The sequence below is a fragment of the Tursiops truncatus genome, chromosome 16 (genome assembly GCF_011762595.2).
Source record: "Tursiops truncatus isolate mTurTru1 chromosome 16, mTurTru1.mat.Y, whole genome shotgun sequence".
Classification (NCBI taxonomy): Eukaryota; Metazoa; Chordata; class Mammalia; order Artiodactyla; family Delphinidae; genus Tursiops; species Tursiops truncatus.
In genome coordinates this window covers 55,592,931-55,607,938 of record NC_047049.1, presented here as the reverse complement: position 1 = coordinate 55,607,938, position 15,008 = coordinate 55,592,931, and the positions used below count along the sequence as shown (strand labels likewise).

Here is a 15,008-nt window from a genome sequence, read left to right as displayed (position 1 = left end):
GCCTCATCCCTTTCCCCCGGAAAAATACTCTTTGGGTGCCCAGCAGTGTCTGGGATAGAAGCGGCAGTGTCTACCTGAACACACCTTGAAATGTGCCTTCGAGTCAGAGAGGTGTTGCATTAGGCTTCCAAACAAATAAATAATGCGTAAGGAAGAAGTGGACTGAACGTTCCCGGGCTGCACTCTTACCATCATAAACGTCAGCCAGCCGCTGGGTCACGGCAAACTTACCGGCTCTCTCGGTTGGCGGACTTGTACTCAATAGCTATCATCAGAAGCTTGAGCTTCACAAAACACAGCCTGCAATGAGACGGAGAAACCCCGCAGTCAGCGCTTCAGAACGACCAGAGCCACAGAACAAACACTGTTACGACCTTTCCATCTCCTGATGCGGTCATTACCCAAGGGACCCGCATTCTACAGTCACTGTGCCAGAGGGAGGGGGATGTGAGCCACACCTCCCCATCCTCCCCATTAAGCTTGATTTCTCACAAGTGATAAGGGGCTGAATGTTCAAAGTGCAAATTGCACTCAGCTCTGGATGTCTAGACACAGACCTGAAGCAGGGATTTGTGCCTGGGGATTTATGCTGGGCCAGATTCATTAGCTACTCGGTTGGGTAGTTAACTGCACGGGGAGGGAGGTATTTGGAGCAGCTGGACCTGTTATCTGGATTCCGTTTCGGTCTTTTGTACAAATGGCTCATACTGTTGTTCTGAGCAGACCCCTGTGCGCTCAGAATGATGGTAATAATCCTTAGCCTCCGTGATGGTAATAATCCCAGCACAGGACGACGGCACTGTTACTCCTGGCTCCATCCAAGCTGTCTCACCGCATCTGCCCGGCAATGAGGGGATCTGGGCAAAGAGCTTTCTAGGGAGTGGAAACAGCAAGTGCAAGGGCCCTTAGGTAGGTAGGAAGGAAGTCGGGGTGTTTGAGGACCAGCATACAGGCCAGCGAGGCTGCAGCTGAGTGTGCAAAGTCGAGAGTGACCGTGATTAGGTCAGGGAACTAGGTGGAAACAAGATCATGAAGACTTTGCCGGCTACAACAAGGAATCTGCAGCTTATTCTAAGTGGACTGGGAGTCTCTGGGTTGCTTCTAAATAGAAAAGTGACACGATCAGATGCGCTGGACCCGTGTATGTGTTGCTTGCAGGTAAGGTGGTGGTGAAGGCCTCAAGCTCTGCAATGGGAATAAGACCGATAGCTCATTCCTGCCTGGGAGGCCATGATCCCCTGTATTGCTGTAAACAGACAGTCAGATTTCAAAGGACCACTTCCATCCAGGCGTCTTTGGGCTCTCCCAGTGATTTGCAGATTTTCTGATTCCTGCCAGCAGACTCTAATGACCTGGGTTTTGTGCTGATTATGCAGTTTGCTGAAACACCAACCCACATACCCAACTACAGCTGGAAAAATGCTCTTCTTAATTTATGTTCCCTAGAGCACCACTAACACACACCCTTTACGGGGCTGTTACCTCTGGAGCTTAAATTGTTTAAACTATCAGGTGGCTTATGCAATATTTGTTGAAACAAATTAACAGATTAAGGAACCGCTTTCTAATGTAAATAACAACTAAGTGCCAAACTCAAGGAGAAGGCTGATCTTAACTTAGCATTGATCACGAAGATGCTGATTTGCTGAAATCCTATGAGCAATGGCCACCCCGATTTGGGATTCTGGTGGTTCACGGGATCAAGGATCTTCATTGCTTTAATGACCTGACTCTTGGTGAGAAGGGAAGAAACAGTTCATAGTAATGGTGGATCATGTCCTCCTAGCTACTACGATATCATCTACCACTTAGATAGAAAAAGAAAGGCGCTTCCTAACTCAGAAAAGTCAGTAAGATCTACATGGCCTTGGGCATATTCCTTACCTAGCACAGGGCGGACCAGCACATCTGAGACCTCTTTTGTAACTTTCAAATCAATATCGAAAATTTTTCTACATGGCCTTACAGAAGCCTCTTTTTAAGAATGCTCTGACCTAAAACAAGCCTTTGTTCACTGGCCAAAGGGACTAAGAAGAGAGGGACAGAGTGATGTAAACAAAGTGATCACAGGCAGACCTTGGAGATATTGTGGGTTTGGTCCAGGCCACCACAATAAAGCAATTATCACAATAAAGCAAGTAAGGTGAAGTTTTTGGTTCCCAGTGTATATAAAAGTTATGTTTACACTATAGTCTATTAGTGTGCAATAGCATTATGTCGAACAAAATCAATGAACACACCTTAATTAAAAACTACTCTATTGCTAAGAAAACCCCAAAACAATTACAATAGTAACATCAAAGATCACAGATCACCATAACAAATATAGTAATCATGAAAAAGTTTGAAATATTGTGAGAATTACCAAAATGTGACACAGAGACATGAAGTGAGTAAATACTGTTGGAAAAATGGCACTGATAGTGTTGCTTGAACAGGGTTGTCACAAACGTTCAATTTGTAAAAAAAAAAAAAAAATGCAGTATCTGCAAAGTGCAAAAAAGCCAAGTGTAATAAAAAGAGGTACGCCGGTACATGCAAACAGTGCCACAACCATAGATGTTCAGACTCAGGCACTTCAAGACTGGCTGGTCCTGCCCTTCTCGTACAGATAACAGACTGAGGTCCAAAGAAGGAAAAGCGACTTGTTCAAGGTTAAATGGCCTTTATGGAGAAAAGCCAAAAGTGGAAATCAAACAACTTGTTCAAGGTTAAACAATTTTCATGTAGAAATGTCAGAAGTGGAAATCAAGTCTCTAGGCAGTATGCTACACAGATGCTTCTTATAAAAGCAAAGGAAATGAAGTGGTTGCCAGAAACCCAACATGCAGATATGTTCTGTTTGGTCAGTACAGCATTTAAGAAAAAAAAAAAAAAATCTAGAATTAGGTACCAACAGGTGATTTCATATAAAAGCGAGCTTTTCAGCTTTCCTTGATAAATCAGATACGACCATACTGGAGCCGCATTCCATATGGCTAAAAGGGACTGGACCTTCAAAGCAATTACCCCTCTGGGTGGGACACGTGCTCTCCAATGTGCCACAGTCTCGACTACCCCTACTGTCTCGGACCTCCTCATTCTAATTCTTTGTTGCTAACTGCCTGCCCCTTATGGGCATCTAAGCTATTACTCCCTACTCTAGCTGAGTATCCTCTGGATGTCTGCGAAGTACAAATCTTGAGTAATTTACAATTTACACCGGAAACAGAACTACGTCTCTCCCTGTTTAAAATCACAGGTTTTCGTGAGTTCCTGCCACAGAGAACTGGCGAAGGTCAGGGTGCTGGGCTTAAGGCTGCAGCTCAGGCACAGCCTCTGTTGTGGTTCTGGGGGGAAGGGCAGATCAAGGTGAGTAAACAGGGAGTGGGTACGGTGGGGTGTGGTAATTACTTGTTTACTTGCCTCTCTGCCCTCTACACTGAGCTTCTTCAGGGCAAGATGTATGCTTGTCTCGCTGGTAGTTTGCAAAATGCAAGGAGTAAGCGTTCAGTAAATGCTGATTAAGTAAATGTATGAAAGAATGGGGAGCAGACTCTCATGAGTTGCTAGAATTATCCAAAACAGATAAAGTGGTAAACTAGGAAAGTCTAGTTTAGGCAGAGAAAGCTTGGAAGTGAGCTAGCATCGTGAAACGACATGCTTTTTAACTTGGTGGACAGAAGCAGACAGATAGGAAAAGAAGGGCGTAGAAGGGAATAGCAGTGATATGCTCTGGGAATCTAATGTTTGCTTTCAATCCGCTATGACATGTGGTAAGTACAATTCTAAGATACAGACAGCGATTCCTCCTTGGAACCCTCTGCAGATCTGTTACAAAGGATGTGCCTTTGGACTACTTAGAATTGATGTCCTGAAATTAAATATTTACTTGCAACATTTACACCATTTTTCTGGTAAAGCAAAATGGGTTTTGCTCATCCAATCCTTAAAGTTATTCTTACGGCTTAAACATACACAGACCTGGGGTGGGAAAGAGAGAGGAGGCTTAGCATGAGGTAGAGTATAAGAGAGAAACAAGGTAGCTTCCACAATGTGATAAACAGGATGAAATCAGCCATAAGTTAGCAAGCATTTAATTCCTGGTTTCTAAAATAAAATGTCCCAGTATGTCCAATGCCGGAAGTTGCCACTTGTTGCAAAAATAATTACGGGGGAATAGGAATGACTTCTTTTTTCAAGGAAAAAAAAAAAGTTAGATTGCTTTCTTGATAATTATTAAGTAGAGGTCTACCAAATTTGACAACATTATACAAAGCCCTCTTTTTCTTTTTTTCTTTACTGCCAGCATCATCTGTTAACCACAGTAGTTTCAACCCAAATGTTCCTGAACAAAGGCTCTTAAGAATTAGAGTCCAACTGTTTCTACCTACCCAGAGGGAAATAAATTATTCCTGCTATTAAATCAGCCCCCTTGACTAGAAAGATTGCTTGCTGGTGTGAATTAAGCAGAGAAACCTGTCGTGGAGTTTGCACCTTCTAATGTGTTCAGGAAGGGTATGCAAAGGTGTGGTTTGGGGCTGACTCACCTAGGAGTGAAGGGGCAAGGACAGAAGAGGCAGCTTTCACTGTGCCCCCCAAACCCAGCTCCACCCCAAAGCGCCAGCCCCTCTTCAGTTGTCCAGGGGGACCCTGGGAATGTCAGGCTGATACATGTAACCAGAGTAGATGAGGATGTAAATACTGCACATTGGGGAACCAGATCTTTAGGATCTAGGGGCTAAAATGAAAAAAAGATCCACATTTAGGAGCTTTGATTTAAAATGATAGGCTCTCAAAATGGAAACATCTAGTTAAAGAAAACTCGAACCAGCGGGATTTGAAAGACTCAGCACCAGGAAAATGGAAGTGATTTGAAATGCCCATGAAAATGTTGTTCAGATTTCCCAGCAGCTTTCATAGAGGTGGAGTGGGAAGGCTTCAGAACACCCTCACCTTTGAACGCTCATATCTCCACTCTCATAATATCTCCACTAGCACACCTAAGACACTTGAATTTCAATATAATTACATTCTTTCATATGGACAGTTAACATTTGCCCAAAATGTCAGTAAATGCATTTTTTAGCAAGCTTTGCTATTATTATTAATCAGAAACATAAAATGTAAACTGTGTGTTTGCTATGTGTATCCAGCATCAAGGGAAGCCCCAGTATTTCCCACTGGACTGCCGCCCTGACCCTTCCGGTAGAGAATTCTAGAATTGCCACTGCCTCTGTAGCCTTCGATTAAGGGTTTTCATAGATTTTATGGCCCCTGGTTTATTCACATGTGGCAGGATTATCGGTCACCTTCTGAATCCCTGTAACAGAAGTAATCATAAACGCTGTATTCCTATCTGTGTTCATAGATGCTCAGTCCCAATTACAATACCCCCAAATAATGGGAGGAATAGGGCCAGTTCTTTGAGGAAAAATATGTTTTCAAGATGAGACTCAAGCTTCTCCATAAATTCTCATAAAAGGTTCATTTCTGCAGCCTGGCTAAATAAATCCACCATATAACAATAGAATCTGCTGGCTTCTTTCTGCTCCATGTTCAAATTCCGATGCCTTTCTCTAAGAACTACTGATTTCACAGAACTCAAGTTAAACTAGCTGTAGCTTTCACTGGGCAAGAGACCCAGCTTTCTCTAAGCAGCCTGAAATTTAAGTTTCCTCAAGTGGCTTCCCTGGAAAGATCGGTCCATGCCAAACAACACAGGACGAGAGCGTGATTTTCTCAATGTTTAGGGCCCTGAATGCGGGTGGATGGGGGGAAGGAGAACCATGCCCTGCAGACCCCACACTGTCTAAACCAGCACAGAAGCGTCCAGGCTTGCATTTGGGCTGGAGGGCAGAACTCCTGCCCTTTAGCGTAGGGAAGATCTGGTCAGAGTTCCTCAAGCTACCTAGGCATTAAATACTCCACATCAAATCTGAATTGTAACAGCTGCAGGGGGACACAGAGACACACAGTATTTCAGATACATCTTTTGTCCTAATCCCCTGAGCTGTAAAACCCGATACAATTAAGCATTTATATTTTGCAAGTGATGACTGACTGACTGATCTGCTCACCATGAGATTCAGGACCTGGCACGTGGCATTCTTGCAGTAGCCAAACCTGTGAACCTGTGGCTTCCTGCACTCCTCCTTCCACCTCCCTCCTCTGCCCTCACTCCCCTACCCGGAGGCAGGCGGGTACAACCTCTCGTTTGCTAGTTCTCATAATAAAAACACTATCGCTGTTTCCCCCTGAAAACACCACATGTCAAAAGAACTCTGATTTTTCTCCTTCTCCCATCTAAAGTTGAAATCAACTTGTTCTCGTTGGAAAATCTCAGAGACCTGGGTGTTGAGAGAGTTCTCTGTGGCTCCCAGCCTCCTGGTTCCCTATCCCTTACAAATCCCTCTTCCCTCTTTATTCCTTCTCTGAACTCAACCTCCATACAAGGTACAGCTCAAGTATTGCCTCTTCCAGGAAGCCTCTCCTGGCCACCCCAGCCTGCAGGGAGCTCTCAGCATCTGTCCCCCGGCTGTGTGCGACCATCACACGCTCATCAGCGGGCGCTCGTCTCTCCCTGAGGATGGGTATTACTTTCTTTCACCAGACTGCAAACTCGCAGAAGGCAGCAGCTGCAGGGAAACAGGATCTTTTCCTCGGCATTTGAAAGTATTGCTATTAATCTTTTAATGAGCCTATATTTGATCACATCTAATTGCACCATGCCTGGCACACTGGCACAAATACCCCAAGCTCATTAAACAGCTAGCTGATTAACCGGCTGGTGACCGACGGCAGAATTTTCTAAAAGGTAAGAGTAAATAAGACGTGGAAATGTCACGATATATTTCTTTCTTTCTTGGTGTTTATATCATATTCAGTGGGCAGAATAGAAGGGTGGTGGGAAGAGGATAGGCAGGAGAGGGGAAAAGGGCATTAGCTGGTACTGAGAGACAAGTTCTATCATTCCGATTTTAGAGTTGAGGAAACCGGGGTGAGCACTAAGCCCAAGGTCAGGCAGCTGGTAACTATCAAAAGAAGGAGGTAGGGGGCTTCCCTGGTGGCACAATGGTTGAGAGTCCGCCTGCCGATGCAGGGGACGCGGGTTTGTGCCCTGGTCCGAGAAGATCCCACATGCCGCGGAGCGGCTGGGCCCGTGAGCCACTGAGCCTGCGTGTCTGGAGCTTGTGCTCCGCAACGGGAGAGGCCACAGCAGTGAGAGGCCCACGTACCGCAAAAAAAAAAAAAAAAAGGAAGGAGGTAGGCAGAAATCAACTATCTTGTCCCAAATCACATATCCAGCAAGTGGGTTTGACCCCAGACCTTTGTGACTCCACAGCTCACACCACCTGACATCACACAGCATCCTACTACTTGAACCACTCAAAAACAGGACCCCTTCGTGGAAAACATAGCCTCATACCCCAGCCCCCGCCTCCTGCAGGCTTGGCTGGCACTGGCCATCTGCACCTTCCACAGTCAGCTACTGAGGAAGATGGGGTGTGGGAGGGAAAGGGAAGCGGGTGGTTTCCTGGTATTCAGAGAACAATGGGTGGCACCCTCTCTTTCAGATCCCATAGCTCCTTTGCCTTGATCTTACTGCCACACAGACCAGGGGCAAGCCAGCTATGCAAAACCAAAGGGAGATGCTCAGGAGTTGCTGGCGCTTAAAAGGAACACCCTAAGAGCATCCTGAGGAAGGTCCAGGCCATACCCACTATGGTGTCCATCAAGGCCAAGAGACATGTGGCTTGTTGCACCCTAAATTGTCCTTCTCTGCATTCGGTGCTTAACTGTTCTCCCCACCCTGAAATTGCTTTTACGATCCCCAGCGGAAACCTGAATGAGAGCATTAAAGGGCTCAGTACCCCCACGTCTTTTTCCTACTCTGATTTGGATTAGGCATGGGGAGTGGGGAGAGCAGTCATCAGTTTGCCTGGCATGGTAGAGGGCAGACTCATTCCTATATCCATGGAGACTGCAGAATACCCTTCGTGAAGAAGCAGCAATGGAGAGGAAGCGCCCACGAAGGCCCAAATCCTAACATTAGCTTGTAAGACGTGGCCCACCTACAATTCTATGATTTGGTAAAAATCAGAAACGTTCCAGTGACTGAGCCCGAAGTCGGAATAAGAAGTTATTCCAGCCTGTGGTGTGGAGAATGGGGTTGCTGGGGGTCCCCAGTCATCAGACTGAATCAGAATCACCCCCGCTCACCTACAAAAAAAATGCAGATTTGGGGGACCTACCCCAGATATTAGAATCTGGAGATGGAACCTAGAATCCTCTGTTTAATAAGCTCCCCAGGAGGCTCTTAATTAGCCAGCCTTCATCTACCACATCCTCCAAGCTGATCCCAACTGCATGAGGCCCCAGCATCGAAATCCTGGTACTGTAACTTGTCTGCTAGGTGGCTTTGGAAGGGGACACCAATGTCCTCTGAGTCTCAGTGTCCTCCTTCATAAACCAGGGATGGTAATATTCACATAATCATCACCGGATTTTTGTGAGGATTCAGTGAGAAAATGTAAGTGAAATATTTAGAAATGATACTGCATTTTGTCTAAATTAGTTATTCCTTTTGGAACAAAGCTGCGTCTTCTGGTGATACACACGTGAAGGCCAAAGGCTGGTGCAGAGAAGCTGGTGCAAGTCTTTCCTGAGCCGGAGAAAGCGTCTCTCTGCTCGAAATTCTTAAAAAGCTCAACTTGGGGGCCTCCTGCCCCTCCTCTCTCTCCTCCTCCCACATCTGTTCTCTTGGGAAACGACCTCAGATTGCACCCGTTAATCCTGCCCCCTCAGCTTTTCACTGAATGACTCTCCCGGCTTCTGAAAAAACTCCAATCTTTTCGGTGTGGTGATCCTACCCTGCAAGGGAGCACTCTGCCAGCCCAAGGGAAGAGCAAATTTATTTCTTTTCATGCTTCAAGACGTTACTGGCTGCATATTGTTTTAATGCCGTGCATAATTACAGAGACGGCTCTGAAAATCTGTATACTTTATCAGTGCTTTATTATACCCAGAATATTCTCCAACTCTTTTTCTTCTACGTGAACCAGCTGAAAATATATTTTGGCGTCCTTCATGTCATCTTGAAATTGAATAGCCAATTCTTACTGTAATGAAAATACTTATGCGCCAGCCTGGTGATATACAACCCTACACTCTAATTACGGCTGTGCTTTAATTAACCTGAATTGAAGAGTGTTATCATTAAACTGCTGGTAACTCTGAGTTATGGCTTTTCTTTAATTTAAAGTAGAAAACACAGATAATTAAGCCTCCAGATAATCAAATGCTTGAGGAGAGCTTCAATGTTTTGGGATGTTCCTAAATCTCATTAAGTGTCCTTTCTTTATTGATTATTCCTACCTCTGCTGTATCATTGTGTTAAACGAGCAATAGCAGTCAGTTGAACACATTTTCACTCACATCACAAGTTTTTCATGATGGTATTTTGTTTTTTGTCTTTGTATTCCGGAAGCTGTACCAAACAAACACCAAATTCTCTGACAACAAGGTATGTCTGAGGGATCTTCTCCTTCTCGGAACATGTTGTCAAGGGAAATATTTACAGACTAGCGTCCAGCTCTTGAGCCGGCTCCAAAGGGCAGAGAAGTTTCACACACCCAACGGGTCAGAGTTGGCAAACTCACACATCGAGGGGGCCAGGCCCTGATGTAAATGCAAATCTGGCCAGTTTAAGACATCAGGGAGGGGAGGCCCTTCACTAAACCCCTCCTTACAGCACACTGGAGTCCCTTAGCATTCAGTAGAAATGCAAGTCCCGTGTTGGTTCATCAGATTTTCAAAAGAGGCCAGGAATCTAGTTTTTATGTGAAGAGCCACCTTTCTGAAACATTGGCGACTAACTGTTAAGAAATGAAACACTGTGTAGGACAAATACGTGAGTCCAACTGACCCCACAGGTATCCCTGCTGGAACTTCTAGAGGGAGCGGTTCTAACCTTCCAGGTTAACACTCTTAAAATGAACTCACTCAGTTTCCAGAAGCAAAATAAGAGAAGCGATGGGAAAGCAGGAAGGGGGTGGGCGGAGGGACATGGACTAAGGGATTTGCAAGGCAGCACTCATGTTGACACCAATCAAGCCCAGGAGACTCAAAGACAAGGAAGGGACTTCACATACTCCACTGCTAATGCCTGAGGTGCCACAGGACTCCTCCAGGCGTTGGCAGTTCTGCTGTGGGCTCAGGCCACATCTACATCAGACCTAAGAGGCCTCAATTGACTTTTCATATGACCAGCTTCTAATGTAAGTCCTGAATCCTCCTGAACTTTTTATCCTAGGCAGGCCACCCTCCAAGACAGAGAAAATCCCCTGGGACAGCCTCAGTGTTCCAGGACCCAGTGCCTCGGAATGGTTAACTCCTTTCCATGGCAGAATGAGAAATAGCTCTCAAAGAAAGGAACACATGGGAGTTACAATAGGGCATCCACTTTCGGAAAATAACTCCTTCGGAATCAATTACCTATGCCCTCTTCCAGTCCATTTAGCGTTTAAACTTTCGCTTCGAGACAGGGTGAGAAACCTCAGTGAACAGTCAAACCATTTTGGATTGCTTAGGGCCTGGGCCCAGGGACAGGCAGGGTGCACCTGCTGTGCTCACTGACAGAAGTCACTGACAGGTAAACACCAAGCTACCAGGTGCCCTGGCCCCCCTCTGCTGTGCACAGAACAGCAAACTATGAGACAAAGGAACCCAAGAGCCCCCCAGGACTGTCCTCTTCAGGACGCCCTTTCCAGAAGGTGGGTTTGGTTTCCAGGCAGGTAGACAGCACAAAGGAAGAGCTCTTCTTCCTCAGCCCAGTGGGTTCCCAGGTTCCTGTTTCTTCCCAGTTTTTATCCATGAGACTGAGTTTACCAAATTCTTTGCTCAGTGTCCAAGTACAGGGCTTCATGTTTCAGCATTCCCAGGGAGTCTGTGTTTTCATAAGGACAAAGCGCCTGTTTGACTTACATCCAACATCTGAGCTTCTAGGTGGGGAACCTGAGGCATCGTCCTGGTGGAAGTTTCTTGGGGTCTGGGACACCTGGAGCTCCTGACGTCATACCCCTTAAATGATCACCTGTTCTACCTCGAGGGGTCGTGCAGGCTGGGGCCACCCCTTGCTCAAATCCATCTCGCTGAGCCAGTATAAGGAGATGCTAAGTCTTTTTATTGTTATAACATACCAGTCGTCCATCTCGGGGCTAAACCACTCAGGACTATTTCCAGGTCTCTCTGTGTACATTTGGTTCCACACTGCCTCAGGAAATAGTGAAAGCACTTTGAACAGTGGCTTCTCTGATGTCTTTATGATCTGACTTAATTGAAAGATTAAAATTTCTTTCATCAAGGTGCTAGCAAGATTTGGTTTTGCCCTGGTAAAATCAGAGGCATGGGTTCATGCTACCCTTCATACATGTGTCTACAACACAGGGGCGTAATTCAAGGTATGCAGGAAAACTGCAGTTCATCATTTAGGTCAAATGACGAATCCAAGCCTGAGATTCTCAGGACTGGAGGGAAAGGAGAGCCAGCAGAAATCCCCAAGGCAGGGGCCACATAATGACCCATCTTCCCCTTCATCACAGAAGGCTGAGCACAGGACACTTGGTAATTGTCGAGTGTCCCCACTGTGCTGGCCATAGGTGGGGTGCACTTCCTTCCAGAGACACGTTAAATGTTTTCTGAAAGCCGAAGAGCATATGGTTAATGGTCACTTACTCACAAACAGTAGGGAAGGACAGACCCACGAAGGCACTGGAGAGATATTCTGTGTACATTTCATTTGAGACTCCTTCCAAGTAGTATTTCTGCCACGTGTCTTCCTCAATCTAAGGGAGAAGAACACAGGAGAAGGGTTTAAGATAGGATAGTAAAAGGAAAGTGGGGTTACCCCATCTGGCAAACAAATGAATGCACCGGTTGTGTCATGGCGACCTTCCTGAACAACCAGGAACATACCCCATCACCACATGAAGCTTCCATGCCCCTAAACTCACAGACTAGACGGATGTCCCCTCTAAAGCACCACTTCTTCCTAAACCTGTATGACTTCCAAGAATGTGGAGGCATGGGCACTCATCCACAATTGATAAAAATTTTTGAGAGCAATTTTTAAATTGTTATCAACATGTATAAAAGTGTGTACTCTTTTACACAATTCCATTTTAAGTATTCATAGCAAAGAAACAGGTAGATAAGTATACACATACACATGTACAAGAACATCCTTCTTGTTCTTAGAACAAGAAATTAGAAATAACCACAAATGGTAGGTTTATACCATGGAATACAGGGAAGCAATTACAAATTATGATGAAAATGTATATATTTTCACAGAGAAATTACCTTAAAAGGCACATTACTAAATAGTGTGTATAGTCTGATCCTATTTTTAAATACCCTATAATTATCTGAATGTTCGTAAAGCCGCAGAAACATCTAGAAAGCTTGATACCAAAACAGTAACAGTTGTTATCTCTCAGATGTAGAATGACACTTTTTCTCTATAGATTCCTGTATTGTCTGAAGGCTTCTGCAGTGAGCGTATATATATAACATGAAACAACATATCTATTTCTACTTTGGGGAAAAATTAGATTTTTCCAACACCACCTTGAATATCACAAAAAGTAAAATGTAGGACTTTGCTGGTGGCGCAATGGTTAAGAATCCGCCTGCCAATGAAGGGGACATGGGTTCGAGCCCTGGTCCAGGAAGATCCCACATGCCGCGGAGCAACTAAGCCCGTGCGCCACAACTACTGAGCCTGCACTCTAGAGCCTGTGAGCCACAACTACTGAGCCTGTGTGCCACAACTACTGAAGCCTGAGTGCCTAGAGCCTGTGCTCTGCAACAAGATAAGCCACTGCAACGAGAAGGCCACGCACTGCAACGAAGAGTAGCCCCTGCTTGCCACAACTAGAGAAAGCCCGTGCGCAGCAACAAAGACCCAATGCAGCCAAAAATAAATTTAAAAAATAAATAAATAAAATAAAACAATTTTAAAAAAAGTAAAATGTAGTTTCAGAAAGGTCTTAACCAAAATGTCATTAATATGTTTTTTTTTTTTGGTCGTAATTAATCAAGTTCAACTGGTTTTCCCAACAGCCCTCTTCACGCTAGGTATTTCTGGAAAGGTTTTACCTTAGAATTGACCATTTAAAAGTATAAAGTAAAAACTACAAGAACGCTGAGCCCCTCTGGGAGCTTGGGGATGTCATGGATTCCCAAGGCAGGAAGACAGGCAGGCTGTGTGGTCCTTGGGTATCTGTAAGCTGCTGTCTCCCCAGTTCACTTCCACTGGAGGTTAGATAAGGGGGAGGATGAAAAGGAGCTTCCCAGTCAACTGGAAGTGGCTCTTAATAATGTCCTGTGCTGGTATTGAATTAAAAGGCATCTTGGGACTTCCCCGGTTGTCCAATGGTAAAGAATCCACCTACCAATGCGGGAGACGCGAGTTTGATCCCTGGTCAGGGAACTAAGATCCCACCAGCTGCAGGGCAACTAAGCCTGCGCGCCACAACTACTGAGCCCGCGCCTCAACTAGAGAGCCTGGGTTTTGCAAACTATAGAGCCCACGCACTCTGGAGCCCTCATGCCACAACTACAGAGCCAACGCACTCTGGATCCTGAGCGCCACAACTAGAGAGAGAAAACCCGCATGCCACAACTAGAGAGAAGCCCGTGTGCCACAACTAGAGAGAGAGGAGAAAAAAAAAAAACGTGCACACTGCCAACTAGAGAAAAGCCCACACGCCACAACGGAGAACCCACATGCCGCAACTAGGACCAGACACAGCCAAAAACACAAAGGCATCTTGCTTATGACCCAACAGTCAGTTAACTGGGGGAAATGAAGGAGACTTGGAAACAGTGGGAAATGCACACTTACCATCTACTTGGTGATGTTCTGGAATACAAAAGCTAGGAATGATTTAGAAATAAGCTGAATGCTCCCTGCTTCTATGCTATGTCTGCTTTGTGTTCTGGCTGGATTATAAGATTATGTGGGTTAACCTCATTAGTTTGTGCTGCTTCTAACCCACTACCACACATTAGAAATGTGCTGTGCAATACTGCTGGGTATGGGTTGTTCATCTAAAAAATTAGTCTTCCCCAGAGTGGGGTCTTTCAAAACAAAAGGACTCAACCTTTTCTCCTGCTAAACTTTATGATTTTAAAAATTAACTGCTATGTGTTTAGCTAAGCACAAACTTTTTAATTTCCCCGACTCATAAGATTTCAACTTATTTTTTCAAATAAAAGATATTCTTGACTTCATAAACAAAGGTTATTAATTCCAACTAATTTGAAGAAAGCTTAGTCTGCATTAGTAAAGAGTTTGAAATATATAATATTTGGGGCACTATGTTATCATAATTTTTTATTGGTAAATAGGATAGTATCTGAGGGACTGCCAATTATAAATCCTCATAGTTGAGTTTTATGGGCAAATAGTTTTCTTCAAGTAGAAGAACTCAGCCTATTCTTTTAGCAGGGACATTCCTTTTATAATATGTTGCTTATGTTGCTAATTTAAATATTCCACTTAGCTTTCAAAAATAATGAAAATATGAAGCTTTATCTCAATTGATTGTTGGTGCTATTCCTCAATTAATATGATTTTAATTTGGTTCTTTTAGTTATGGTCATTATTTTCATGCCTCTATGTTCTAATGGAACTACTCTTGAGACCAAATTTTATTATAGGTTCATCACTAAACTTTTTAAGTAGAAATAAATTCTTTTTAGGATATTATATTCATGTTTCTTTTGAATTTAGCATAAATTGTTCATTGATTTATTGATTCAGCAAATAATTTTTAGCATATTCTGTGTCTTATGAGCCATTCTAGTTACTGACTGAATTTTATTTAAACTGGAATTTATTTTCCTATATTTTTCTCTTTGCCAGAAAAAGCATCAGATATACCTGTCTAAGATATATCTGATGATATATATCTGACTTTTGCTGATTTTTTTCCACATTTCTTTTCCTGAAAGTTTGTGGC

At 44.3% G+C, this 15,008-nt stretch overlaps 1 protein-coding gene across 9 annotated transcripts in view; it reads right to left on the bottom strand.

Moving 5' to 3' along the window:
- The window catches only part of KCNMA1 (potassium calcium-activated channel subfamily M alpha 1), a 736,798-nt gene that overhangs the window by 148,550 nt on the left and 573,240 nt on the right, over positions 1 to 15,008 (bottom strand). For all 9 annotated transcript variants that reach the window (XM_073793410.1, XM_073793411.1, XM_033841924.2 and 6 more), the window contains exons 15-16: positions 11,716 to 11,825; positions 232 to 300 (exon numbers count right to left, since the gene is read on the bottom strand). In XM_073793410.1, the coding sequence (XP_073649511.1) occupies positions 232 to 300; positions 11,716 to 11,825 (179 nt within the window). The remainder of the gene's footprint in view (positions 1 to 231; positions 301 to 11,715; positions 11,826 to 15,008) is intronic.